The 12,212-nt window shown below is 58.6% G+C and overlaps 1 protein-coding gene across 1 annotated transcript; it reads left to right on the plus strand.

The window, feature by feature from the left end:
- Nucleotides 1-125: 125 nt before the first annotated feature.
- Nucleotides 126-12,160, plus strand: KHSRP (KH-type splicing regulatory protein). Its single transcript, XM_079916884.1, has 19 exons — nucleotides 126-904; nucleotides 2,625-2,721; nucleotides 3,355-3,393; nucleotides 3,748-3,787; nucleotides 4,722-4,771; nucleotides 5,061-5,132; nucleotides 5,917-5,974; nucleotides 6,283-6,457; nucleotides 6,639-6,737; nucleotides 7,072-7,170; nucleotides 7,298-7,400; nucleotides 8,120-8,220; nucleotides 8,316-8,460; nucleotides 8,538-8,698; nucleotides 8,780-8,889; nucleotides 9,310-9,398; nucleotides 9,483-9,683; nucleotides 9,790-9,867; nucleotides 9,949-12,160. Exons 1-19 carry the CDS (start codon nucleotides 647-649, stop codon nucleotides 10,224-10,226), a joined length of 2,253 nt encoding a protein of 750 aa, XP_079773010.1. The 5' UTR covers nucleotides 126-646; the 3' UTR covers nucleotides 10,227-12,160.
- Nucleotides 12,161-12,212: the final 52 nt, after the last annotated feature.

The following is a 12,212-nucleotide window of genomic DNA, read 5'->3' on the forward strand; positions in this document are numbered from 1 at the left end:
GATTCTGGTTAAGAGCGAAAGTAATTCAGTCCAAACGCAAGCGCGTCACACAGATCTCGTCAGAGACTGGATACGTTGATTGCCAATCTCTATAAAAACCTCCTTCCATGTGTACTCATTGGCTTGCGTAGACGACTATCTCGCCGGATGCCCGCCCAGCCGTTCAAAGAAGCCTTTCGCCAGATCCCTCCTTCCTGTCCACTTGACTCTTCCGAGCCATCAATCCGGTTCTGAAGCCGCCCACCGATTCTGGAACTCCCGCTTCATTGGGCCTCGGGTCTTCTCGGATCTCCTCGATTTGCCCTCCCAGCGCCAGCAGCCCGCAGCCCACTGCCTCGGAAAGCTGTCGATCTCGCGGCGCCTCCCGCCCACTGCCCCTCGCGGCACTCCGATTGGCCGCTCGCCTCCAGAGCCCGTGATTGGCGTCCCGGGAGCAGCAGCCGCCTTCCATTGGCCCGCCGGCGCCGTCCGTCAAGCCGGTGTCGGGAGGGGGCGTCCCTCTCCCCCCTCGTCGTCTTTCCAGCCGCTGGGTTCCCAGAGTGCTCCGCGGCCGTGTGGAGCGAGGCCTTGTTCCCGCGTTGAGCCGCTGCTGCCGCCGCCGCCTCCTCAGCTTCAGCCTCCGCGCCAGGCCCGGCCCCGCCGCGCCATGTCGGACTACAGCACGGGAGGACCCCCGCCCGGGCCGCCGCCACCCGCCGGCGGGGGCGGGGGCTCCGGAGGAGCCGGGGGTGCCGGGGGAGGCCCGCCGCCCGGCCCGCCGGGCGCGGGGGACCGGGGCGGCGGCGGTCCAGGCGGCGGCGGCCCAGGCGGAGGGTCAGCCGGGGGCCCCTCGCAGCCGCCCGGCGGGGGTGGCCCGGGAATCCGCAAGGACGCCTTCGCAGACGCAGTGCAGCGGGCCCGCCAGGTGAGGAGGCCGCGGGCCTGAGGGGCGCGCGCGCGGGCGGGGGAGGGGGCGGGGTCACGTGCGCGCGCGGGGTCGCGGGGGGGGCGGGGCCGCCGCGGGGTCACGTGGGGCGGTGGGCGGGGGCCTGGGCCTCCCCAGACACCTGGAGTGGGGCTCCCTCCGGGGGTGACCCCCTGCAGGGGGAAGGGTCGTCCGGGGTTCACCCAAGAGCGGCCCCTGGGTGTGCAGGGTACCTGGAGCGCGGGGACTCACTTTGGGGACTTCCCTCCCCCGTTAAGACATGCTCCACTCCTGGAAGCAGGGGGCTCGCCTTCCCAGGGAGGTCTTGTGTGCCCCCACTTCCCCATCAGGGCAAAAAGCACTGTTTGCCCCCACCCCGGTCCCATTTCTGCTTGCTCCCTAGGAAGGAGGGACTTCGGGGTGGGGGGGGGGAGAAAAGTCCTCTTGAGCCTGGAAAGTGGAAAGGGGACTCTTTGGCTGCCAGGCAGTGGCCAAGCACTTAGTTGAAATGGGGAGGGTGGGCCTAGGGACTGGCACTTTTTGATGCTTCTGGTGACTTGAAAGCGTGGTCTGTCTCTTTTGGGGACAGAAGGGAAGGGTCCCACCACTGTGTTTTGGGGCATGATGACTCCATGGAGGTGTCACATGCTGGTGTGTGACCTCCCCGGCTCCATTCTCGGCCTCCCCATGGCCTGAGGGGAGGAGGCCCATAGAAAGTGAGGACTTTGTTGCCCTTTCAAAAGGAAGCTGACCGGGCTCAGGCCATTGAGTGCTTTCTCACTCAGGATTGTCCCCAAACCTCCAGGACACAGTGGGAGGTCCCGTCAGGGGAATGCCCTCTTCTCCTCCCAGCGTTGTCTGTGGCTTTCACCCCTGGGGTGGGATAGGGTTCTAAGCTGCATTTGATCTGGTTGTCCCCAAACTGTCTTGATAGAGAAGCAACTATAACAAGGGGAGTTGGTGCTGTCATTTGGGGTGGGATAAGGCCTCATCTAGGCATCCCAAGAGCTTTGGCTCAAAGTGTTTTTTTTTGTTTTGTTTTTATTAAAGTATTAGAGGTGAAAAGATAGGTCCTCAGCTCACGGCTGTGTTTCTTTGGAAAACTTGTAATAATTCTGTCAGCCGACTCTGGTCTTAAATTTGTTGGGTTGGAGTTTACTTGATGTTGCTGTTCGTGTGTCTAAAATGTAACGTGTTCCGAGAAAGGTCTGTTTTGGTCAAAATGAGGGGTTCAGATGCCTTGAAACAAAAACTTTCCTAAGATTTGTTGAACAAATGCAAAGATTATGAGGGTGAGGGAGATAAAGGAAAATTGTGCTCTTCAGCATCCCAGAGGACCAGGAGCTTGGGCAAGTGAATGTCTGAAAGCTCTCCCTGGAGGAGGGGCCCTGAGGACCTTCCCTGGCACCTGAACTTCTGTTCCTTTCACCCCTAGAACAAGTCAGTGTGGATTACACTCTGGCCACGAACAGTTTAGGCACAAATCTCATAGAGAAAAAGGAGTTTTGAAATTCCTGAATAACTCTTAAACTCTGAGGCCTTGGGTAAAAACTTTTTCTAGAAGGTCTTAACCCACAGGCTCTTACCAAAATCTGGGGGAAGTCACTCCCAGGCCAGACAGCAAGACCTGTTGGGTTTAATGAACCAGAGAAGTCGATCTAAGCACCACGGAGGGAGGTTTTGGGTGGTAATTTTTCTCTGCTTACAACTTCATTTCTAGATCGCAGCCAAAATAGGAGGTGATGCCGCTACAACAGTGAATAACAGCACTCCTGATTTTGGTTTTGGAGGCCAAAAGAGACAGTTAGAAGATGGAGGTAACTACCTGCTGGAGGGGCAGCGGGGAGAGAGTGAGGTGCCTTTGTTTGAATGTGGTTCAAAGTGGGGGGAGCCCGCTGCCATTTTGGTCTTTTAAAACCTCAGCGATCCCAGCTTTGTTGTCTCTTTTTGTTCGCGCTGCTATCCTGAGGTATCAGGTGGCTGAGTGGAGGGCAGATTGATTGTGACCAGGTCCAAGTTGTGAGTTCTCAAGACTGTTCCTCCCCTCCTGCCAAGCTAGGGAAGTGTTGGCAGTTCTCTCGAGGCCCCACATCAGTGCAGTGTGGCTGGCCCCGGGGCGTGCAGTGTGATCCAGAGCAGCCCAGAGTATCAAGTCAGTGATCAGCCTGACTTCCCCAAGGCAGGTTTGGTCCTAAGCCGGAAGGACTCGGGTGCCACCGTAATTTTCCCCCTGTTACAAAGAGCTTCTTATCCCTGAGTGCCAGGGCGGGGGATTGATGAAGTCTGGCCTCCCTCAGGGGTTCATCTCTGCTACTCCCCTGTCCTGGCTCTGCCGTGGGGGCTGGGGGACAGGACGATTGTCTGCCAGGACATGCGGCACCAGCATCAGATTTGAGGCAGCTGTGGGTGGGTGGGTGGGTGCTGCATCTGACATCCTCTTCTTTTCACAGACCAACCGGAGAGCAAGAAACTGGCTTCCCAGGGAGACTGTAAGTCCACTGGGTGACACAGGCAGAGGGCAGCTTCTGGATTTTAGGTTTCTAGCATTGGGGAGCTGGAAGTACTGAGCAGACAACACCTCTCCTTCATGGAGGCTCTTGGTGTTTCGTGGTGTTTCGTGGGGTCCACGAGCTTTAGAGAACCCAGAGCCTGGGAATTGAGGCAGAAACCTCAGAGTGTGTGTGGTTTTGAGGCGGGCTCCATTGCTTTCACTCGGGAGGGCTCGGAAGCACTGTGATAAGTGCTAGTTGCCCCTCGTGCAGGCAGGAATGCCTGGGGCCGGCAGTGTTTGGGGTCCCAAAGAGGAGCCAGGCCAATCTTTCCTTTGGATTTTCTCTCTGCAGCCATCAGTTCTCAGCTCGGACCCATCCATCCTCCCCCCAGGTAAGTTGTGATTTGGAGAACATGTCATTTCTTTCCTCGCTATCCCTGGCCTTTTGTACTGACTTGAGGGAGGGCTCTGTCTGAGGCCACATCATTTAGGGCTTTGTCTCCTTTGCTGGTCGACCAGGGAAAGGAATGAAAAGCAGAAGGAGCTTCATTTGTCCCTTGTACTTACTGTCTCTGGGGCTGTAGAGAGCACAGGGCTGTGGCTGTTAGCTGTAACGAGGAAGGGGGATCTCTGCATCCTCTTGCTTCCTTTGTTTGGAGTGGGGACAGTCAGAAGCACAGCTCTCCTTCCTCCTAGAAAAGGCTGGGGACTGACCTTGGCCTTCTCGTCTGTCTTCCGTAGATTTCTTGTTCCCTGAGAGCTGGAGGAGCTGGGGGGTTGGGGTGGGAGGAGGGTCTTTCTTACCTTTTTGCCCCAGAATGACCTCTGTGAATCTGGCGTAGAATCCTTTGTGAAGGACTCTGTTGTTCTTTTTTTTTTTCAATTGGTTGAAGTTTTGTGAAATGCATTAAAAACAACTTACTAGGAGAATGAAATGAAAAAGATACAAAACCAGTTTTTTTTTTTTAATTAAAATCTATAGACATCAGATGACACCATCAGATTTCTTGTGAAAGTGGCCCAAGTTCTCCTCCTTGCCCTGAGTCGGTGGAGCGGCACTGGCCCAGGGGTTCACGCCACCCCAGACCAAGCCTCTTGTGGCCCAGAAGGGGAACTGAGGCCCCAAGAGGTTGGGTGATCTTCTGTGGGCCGAGGGAGCCCCCAAGCCATTGTCAGACTCTGCTCGGGCCTGTGGGGGCTTGGTCCCCATGTCATATAAGGCAGGGCCTGTGGCTTTGGGGGTCTTTCTCCAGGAGGCCCTCTGGCTCTTCCATCCCCCCTACTTCGCTCCTACTTGAGGCTGACTCTCGTCATCTCTCTTTGCAGGACTTCAATGACAGAAGAGTACAGAGTCCCAGATGGCATGGTGGGACTAAGTGAGTGTGGGTCAGCCGTGATCAGGGATGCCCGTTATCCCCCTGTCTCTGGGACAGTCTCCCAGGCGCCCCCGGCAGCCCGGGAACCTCTGGTCTGAAAGAGCCCATTTCATGCTCTCTCTGTCCCCATCCTCTCTGGCCGGGGGGACGGCGGAGCTCTCAAGTTGGCTGCTCCACCCCCCCACCCTCACCCCCCGAACATCAGCGGGACCGGGACCCCCTCCACACAGTCTTCTCAGCGCCAGGCTCCCCGCCTCAATCTCTGCTTTTGTTCTTTTTCTCCACCTAGTCATTGGCAGAGGAGGCGAACAGATTAACAAAATCCAGCAGGATTCGGGCTGCAAAGTGCAGATCTCTCCAGGTATGGGAAGCCAGATCTGGGCCAGGACAGGCGCTGGGCTGGGGTGAGCTGAGCTGAGCGGGGCTGGGGTGTGGGCGGGGGAGGGGGGGCGCTCTTGGGCTTTCTGTCATAATCCTCTGACTGCCGTGATTGGATAGAGGTGAAACGGGCTGGTGTTCATTGAGCACGTTTTATGTGCTAGGCTCTGGCGCCTCAAGGTGTAGCTGCAACTCTTATTCTCTTCAGTTTTCTGGTGAGTGGGGAGGGCTGGAATGCAGTGCAGGGAGCTGCACCCCAGACCCTGCTCTGACCATGTTGCCACCTGAGCTAAACACCTGGTGGAAAACAGGCGGGAATGTGTGAGGCAGGGGAGCTCATTAGGAAGAAGAGCTGAGGTCAGGCCTGGGTTCAAGTCCAGTTCTGCCTGCTCCTTGGCAAGTGCCTGCTTTGCAGGACTTTCTGAGGGCTCGCCCTGCCTAACCCGTGCCCTTCATTGACTGGAAGCTGCTCGTCATCAGTGGTGATGGACAGGGCCCAGGTTTGGGACTTTCTGGAATCTGCCTTGCTTTCCATCTCATCTTTTTTCTAAAAGTTTTGCCTCCCTTACTGGATTGTAAGCTTCCTGACCTTGGCCTCGTGTAGAGCAGCCTCCCAAGTGTTTGGGGAGGTAAATTGATCTGTCAGGCCACCGCACGGTGGCAGAAGTAGCCACTGATTGTTCTGGAGGTCTCCTCATCTCCATGGAAAGTCCTCTTGGTGTCTGCAGACCCAAGAAGGCATTGACCCTGTCTTCTTTTCTCTCCAGACAGCGGTGGCCTACCCGAGCGCAGCGTGTCCTTGACAGGAGCCCCAGAGTCTGTGCAGTAAGTCCCTGGCTGGGCCTGCCACTGACGAGGAGAGTGGCAGAAGCCCTCTGGATCCCTTTGAAGTTGAGGGTGACTCCCACACCATGTCTCTCAAGCCTTGCCCTCTCCAGGGGGCTGTCCTGACACTATGATTCCCATGAATCCTGAGATCTGGGGAACCTGGGCCTGAATAGCCCCACCCCCGAGGACAGGACCATTTGTCATCTGTCAGACCATGTGGGTTGGAATCGCCTTCCCTGGGACCTGGGTGGAGCTTCCAGGCCAGTCCTCTCTCAGGTGATGATACCCATTCTTCCCCTTCCCAGGAAAGCAAAGATGATGCTGGATGACATCGTCTCTCGGGGTCGTGGGGGCCCCCCAGGACAGTTCCACGACAACGCCAACGGGGGCCAGAACGGCACAGTGCAGGAGATCATGATCCCTGCGGGGAAGGCCGGCCTGGTTATCGGCAAAGGTGGAGAGACGATTAAGCAGCTGCAGGTAAGGGAGTGGGCCCCCTCCCCTCCCAAGAAAGTTTCCTCCCTGGGGCTGTGCGTCTGCACACCACTGCCCCCAGCCGCTTTGCCAGGGTCCTTCATCCTTTTTTATCACACCTGGCCCCCCACACGCCCCAGAAAGTCCTTTGAGAGCTCAGCACTGACTCTCAACCTTGGCTGTAAAGGAACGGGCTGGAGTGAAGATGATTTTGATCCAAGATGGATCCCAGAACACAAACGTGGACAAACCGCTCCGGATCATTGGAGACCCTTACAAAGTACAGGTGAGCGCACCCTGGGGGCTGGCGAGGGGTTCTGGGGCAGAGAGAGGGCAGGCAGGTGAGCTGGAGATTCATATGCAAGTGGAGAGGTTTTCGAGAGCGCTGGCTTTGAAGTCAGCCCAGGACTTGTTCTCTGCTGAACTCTGCCTCCTGGCCGTTTGTACGTGAGCAGGTGGCCTAAACTCCAGAAGATGGGGGTGCTCACCACATGTGCCTCTTAGGGCGGCGGATAAAGAGCTCGGCACACGTGCGCTGGTCCTTAGCTTAGGCCCGTGACCCCTGGGCACGCGGTGGGGCGGCGGTGCTTATGTGAGCGCTGTGCTTCGTGTGTTTGCAGCAAGCCTGTGAGATGGTGATGGACATCCTTCGGGAGCGTGACCAGGGTGGCTTCGGGGACCGGAACGAGTATGGATCCCGGATCGGCGGGGGCATCGATGTGAGTGCAGGCTTCCCCAGGTGGATGGAGTGCCAGGGTGGGCAGGGGGTGGGGGGTGTTGGGCAGCAGAGGGCCGCAGGCTGGGGACAGAGCCCAGCTGACTCTCCTGCGTCCCACCCACCCTCAGGTGCCAGTGCCCAGGCATTCTGTGGGGGTGGTCATCGGCCGGAGTGGAGAGATGATCAAGAAGATCCAGAATGACGCGGGTGTTCGGATACAGTTTAAACAAGGTCAGGGGCCAGCCGGGCGTCCGCTGGGCATGTGGACATGTTGACCAGGTCTGTCCGCTGAGGAGCACTCTTGGGGTCCACTGAGGGCAGCTTGGCACCAGGGTTAGCCTGTTGAGCCTCTGCGGTGCCTCATTACTCCTAGACCAGCAGGACATGCCTCATCACCTCCCCCCCGGTGGGACAGCCACGTGAGAAAGTGGGTGACAGGCAGGCTTTCCAAGTCGAAGGGGGGAGTGTGTTTTTCTCTCCTTTCAAACTCTCTCTTTCCTCTCCCCCGCCCGAGGGCTCTCCTGACCAAGCCCCCGGGGCCCCTGGGCTGGGTTAGCTTGCACGGCCCCGGCTCTGGGCTCCTGCCAACCGCAGTGAGGGTGTCTGAGTGGCTGGTCTGTGGGGAGGAGGGACTCCTCTGTGCTTTTGAGAGATATGTTGTCAGTTCTGAGTTCTGTCAAGTGCATCCGTTAGTTCTGGGGGATACCCGATGCAGAAAGAAGCCTCATCCACCACCCTGCCTTAGCTGGTTGGTTTCCTTCTCTGGCAACGTGGGCCCGCCGGCCTTTCTCGGCCCCTGAATACGTGGAGGGCGGCGAGCAGCACTTTGAGGCTGAGATATTTCAGACACCTAGCCTGGCCCAGCTTCTGCCCTGAAGAGGCGGTGTTACGGGGGTTTGGAGTTGTGCTTCTCTTATAATTGCGTTTCTGTTCTCTGGGTGCTGCCTCAGATGATGGGACGGGTCCTGAGAAGATAGCTCACATAATGGGGCCCCCAGACCGGTGTGAGCACGCCGCGAGGATCATCAATGATCTCCTCCAGAGCCTCAGGGTGGGTGGCGTCGGCTGTGCTGAGAAGGGCTGGTGGGGACAGAGGGGCCAGGCTGGATTCCTGTGTTAATCCTCCATCTCCTCCCTCCCCTGCAGAGTGGTCCCCCGGGCCCTCCAGGGGGTCCTGGCATGCCCCCAGGGGGCCGAGGTCGAGGAAGAGGCCAAGGCAACTGGGGCCCTCCCGGTGGGGAGATGACCTTCTCCATTCCCACTCACAAGTGTGGGCTGGTCATCGGCCGAGGTGAGGAGCCCTTCCACGGGCCCCATCCCTCCCCCGCTCTCCTCCCACCCTCCCTTCATGGCCTGTGGCTCCCGCAGGTGGCGAGAACGTGAAAGCCATAAACCAGCAGACGGGCGCCTTTGTAGAGATCTCCCGGCAGCTGCCACCCAACGGGGACCCCAACTTCAAATTGTTCATCATCCGGGGCTCGCCCCAGCAGATCGACCACGCCAAGCAGCTCATCGAGGAGAAGATCGAGGTGGGCTGGGGAGGGGCTCTGGGAGCCTGGGCCCGGCTCCTTCTCCCCCTCCACTGACTTGTCCGATTCTCTTTCCTCCAGGGTCCCCTCTGCCCAGTGGGACCAGGCCCCGGGGGCCCAGGCCCTGCCGGCCCCATGGGACCCTTCAACCCCGGGCCCTTCAATCAGGGGCCACCCGGGGCTCCCCCTCAGTGAGTATCCCTGCCGGCTCCCTGGGGTTTGGGGTGGGGTAGGGCTGTGCTGGCAGGGAGACTGGAAGACCCTGTGTCCGTTCCCTCCGCTGAGATGGCCAGCCCCGCCTCGTGGAAGTGCTGAGCGTTTGGCCCCAGACATGATCCCTGCTGGCCCCCTGTTTACAGACACATTCTTAAAAGATGCCACAGGTGTTGCCCCTGGTCTCCACCCACGTGTATATCAATGCATGGTGCGCTCGGGGACTTGCACTTCCTTGAGTCAGCACAGCCTGTGGCGTTTGCATCAGTCATCTCATGCCCTTCCCTGGGCCAGGAACCCGCAGCGCCACTCAAGGGGTGCTCCGTCCAAGCTGTGGCCATCCTCTGTGGGGACCCAGGAGCAACCTGGCTCATGTGTTCCCCATTCTCGTCCTGCAGTGCTGGAGGCCCCCCTCCTCACCAGTACCCACCCCAGGGCTGGGGCAATACCTACCCTCAGTGGCAGCCGCCTGCTCCTCACGACCCGAGTAAGTGGAAGGACCTGACCCGGGCAGGCGGAGAGGGGCCAGCTTTCTGGGCCACCGCTCAGCCCACACGTCCTCCTCCCGCAGATAAAGCCGCAGCTGCCGCTGCAGACCCCAACGCCGCCTGGGCCGCCTACTACTCACACTACTACCAGCAGCCCCCAGGCCCCGTGCCAGGCCCAGCACCGGCCCCCGCGGCCCCGCCCACCCAGGGCGAGCCCCCTCAGCCTCCACCTGCCGGCCAGTCGGACTACACTAAGGCCTGGGAGGAGTACTACAAGAAGATCGGTGAGTGCCTGGGCCACGGCGGGGGCTTGGGTCAGCCAGCGAGCGGTGGGCGGGTGGGTGGCCGTGTCCCCAGGCTGGGCTCTGACCTCGGAGCCTGTGTCCACAGGCCAGCAGCCCCAGCAGCCCGGCGCGCCCCCGCAGCAGGACTACACGAAGGCCTGGGAGGAGTACTACAAGAAGCAGGGTGAGCCGGCGGGGCCGCGGGGGGCAGGACCGGGCTCGCCCTCGTGCCGGCCACACTCACCCGCCCTCTGCCCCTCCACAGCTCAAGTGGCCACGGGAGGGGGTCCAGGAGCACCCCCAGGCTCCCAGCCAGACTACAGTGCCGCCTGGGCCGAATATTACAGACAGCAAGCCGCTTACTACGGACAGACTCCAGGTCCTGGCGGCCCCCAGCCTCCACCCACACAGCAGGGACAGCAGCAGGCAAGTGGGAATTGCCACCCTCCTCCTCCTCCTTTCTCCTTCCAACCCCCGGCTACCGTCCATCCTGCCTTAGTGGGTAGCGCCGGAAATCCCTTCCCCTGCGGGGTGTGTCCTTGATGCCTGCAGCGGGGGCCGCGTGGCCAGAGGTCTCCGGGAGTCCCCACGCGCCGGGGGAAGTGTGTGCTGGGTCCAGAGGTTAAACGAAGAGGCCTCCCTCCGCCGGCCCGCTTGTTCCTGTGTAACGCTGTCATGATGCTGGGGGAGACCGCGCGAAACAAATAAAAGGAGGAACTGTTGAACTGGTGGGTAGTCCTGGGGGTGGGGGGCAGGCCGTCCGCTCAGATGCTGGTCGCCATCCTGGCTGCTAACTCACTCACTCAAAATCTGGCCACTTGGGAAGAAAACGGATATTTTTTCCCCGCTCTGCATTACTTTCATGGTTTTTGTTCTTTTGATTCTTTTATTTTTGAAACCACGATGTCTCCCCGCGTGTCCAAGTGACTGTGTGTACTGCAAGCGGCCCCGTGCGGCTCGGCCGTGGCCTGGCCGTGGCTCCTCCTGTGGCTCCTCCCGTGGGCTGTGGGGAGGTGCCGAGGGGCCTGGGCCCTCCCGCTCCGCCCAGGCTCGGCCTCTCTGCTCCCGTGCCTGCCTTGTGTCCTGGTCTTGTCTGTGAAGTGGGCATGACGATCGCTGCCACCTTCCAACCTACCTCACAGGGGTGTTGTGGGGACACCGTGATCTCTGACTGTCATGTTGTGATGCGCCGGGCCGCCAGCCCTCCTTCCTGAAGACAGGGCCCCTCCCCCCTCCCCTCCCCTCCCTCGCTCCCAGCCCTGAGCGCTTCTCTCCCGCCCTCCCTCTCTCTCTCTCTCTCTTTCTCTCTCTCTCTCTCTCTCTCTTTTTCTCTCTCTCTCTCTCTCCCCCCTCCTCCCTCCCTCTCCCTCCCTCTCTCTCCCCCTCCCTCCCTCTCTCCCTGCTTCTTCTCCTTCCTTTGTGTCACTCTCTCCTCCATCAGGGAGCCAGTCTGACTTCAGCCGAGCCCCGGAGCACTGACTAGACAGCTACAGACACATCCTTCGGCCTGCGCTCGCCACAGGCTCGGGAGAGGGGCTTCCTGGCCCCCTCCTCGCCCCCGTCCCCCAGTCTCCCGCCTCCCCTCCTGTAGTGACCAATTCCTATCTCTTCCCTCTCCGCAGGCTCAATGAATCGAATGAATGTGAACTTCTTCATCTGTGAAAATCTATTATTATTTTTTTTCCATTTTGTTCTGTTTGGGGGCTTTTTGTTTGTTTTTCTTCCGTTTGTTTGTCGAGAGAGCGATGGCTGCCAAGGGGGTGTGCTTGGGGAGCCCTCGCTGTGAGTGGCTTCGAGGTTGCAGCACAGGCGGTGCCGGGCTCTCGCTCTCTCGCTCTCTCGCTCATTCTGTGTGTCTCACATGCTTTTTTTCTTTCAAAATTGGGATCTTTCATGTTGAGCCAGCCATAGAAGATAGCGAGAACTAAATCTCTGCAAAAAAAAAAAAAAAAAAAAAATTAAAAAGCAAAACAAAACCTATAAAATTATATATATATATATTAAAAAATCTCTATCATCCCCCCCACGCCCCACCCCGGCGTTCCTGACACTGCCTCTTTCAGGAGAAAGCAATTCATTCACTCCCTACTACCACCCTTGGCCCTCTTCATGTTTTTAAAATAAACTTTTAAAAAGGAAAAAAAAGTCACTCTTGCTATTTCTTTTTTTTAGTTAGAGTTGGAACATTCCATGGACCAGGTATTGGTATTGCAGGAACCCCGCCCCGCGTCAGGCAGCCCCGCACTCAGCCTTTCTGCTCCTCCTCTTGCTCTTCCTTCCACCCCAGCCCAGCTCCCCCGCCGCCCACCCCTCCCGCCCCCCACCCCCAGGACTGGTCTGTCGTGTTTCATCGGTTCAAGAGGACATTGAAACTGAAAACAGTTGAGAACAAAACAAACAAAAAATTGTATGGCAGTTTTTACTTTTTATCGCTCGTTTTTAACTTCACAAATAAATGATAACAAAACCTCCCCGTGTCTGCCGGGTGCCGTCTCTCTCTCTCTCTCTCCCCGTAGACTTTTGAAGCAG

The sequence above is a fragment of the Stenella coeruleoalba genome (assembly GCF_951394435.1).
Source record: "Stenella coeruleoalba genome assembly, chromosome: 3".
NCBI classification, from domain to species: Eukaryota; Metazoa; Chordata; class Mammalia; order Artiodactyla; family Delphinidae; genus Stenella; species Stenella coeruleoalba.

What these genes read in the sequence shown, in the direction of transcription:
- KHSRP (XM_079916884.1), top strand. Translation starts at nt 647, where the DNA reads ATGTCGGACTACAGCACGGGAGGACCCCCGCCCGGGCCGCCGCCACCC. An exon ending in CAGTGCAGCGGGCCCGCCAG is followed by an intron (nt 905 to 2,624) that starts GTGAGGAGGCCG and finishes CTTCATTTCTAG; the next exon opens with ATCGCAGCCAAAATAGGAGG. An exon ending in GGAGCCCCAGAGTCTGTGCA is followed by an intron (nt 5,975 to 6,282) that starts GTAAGTCCCTGG and finishes TCCCCTTCCCAG; the next exon opens with GAAAGCAAAGATGATGCTGG.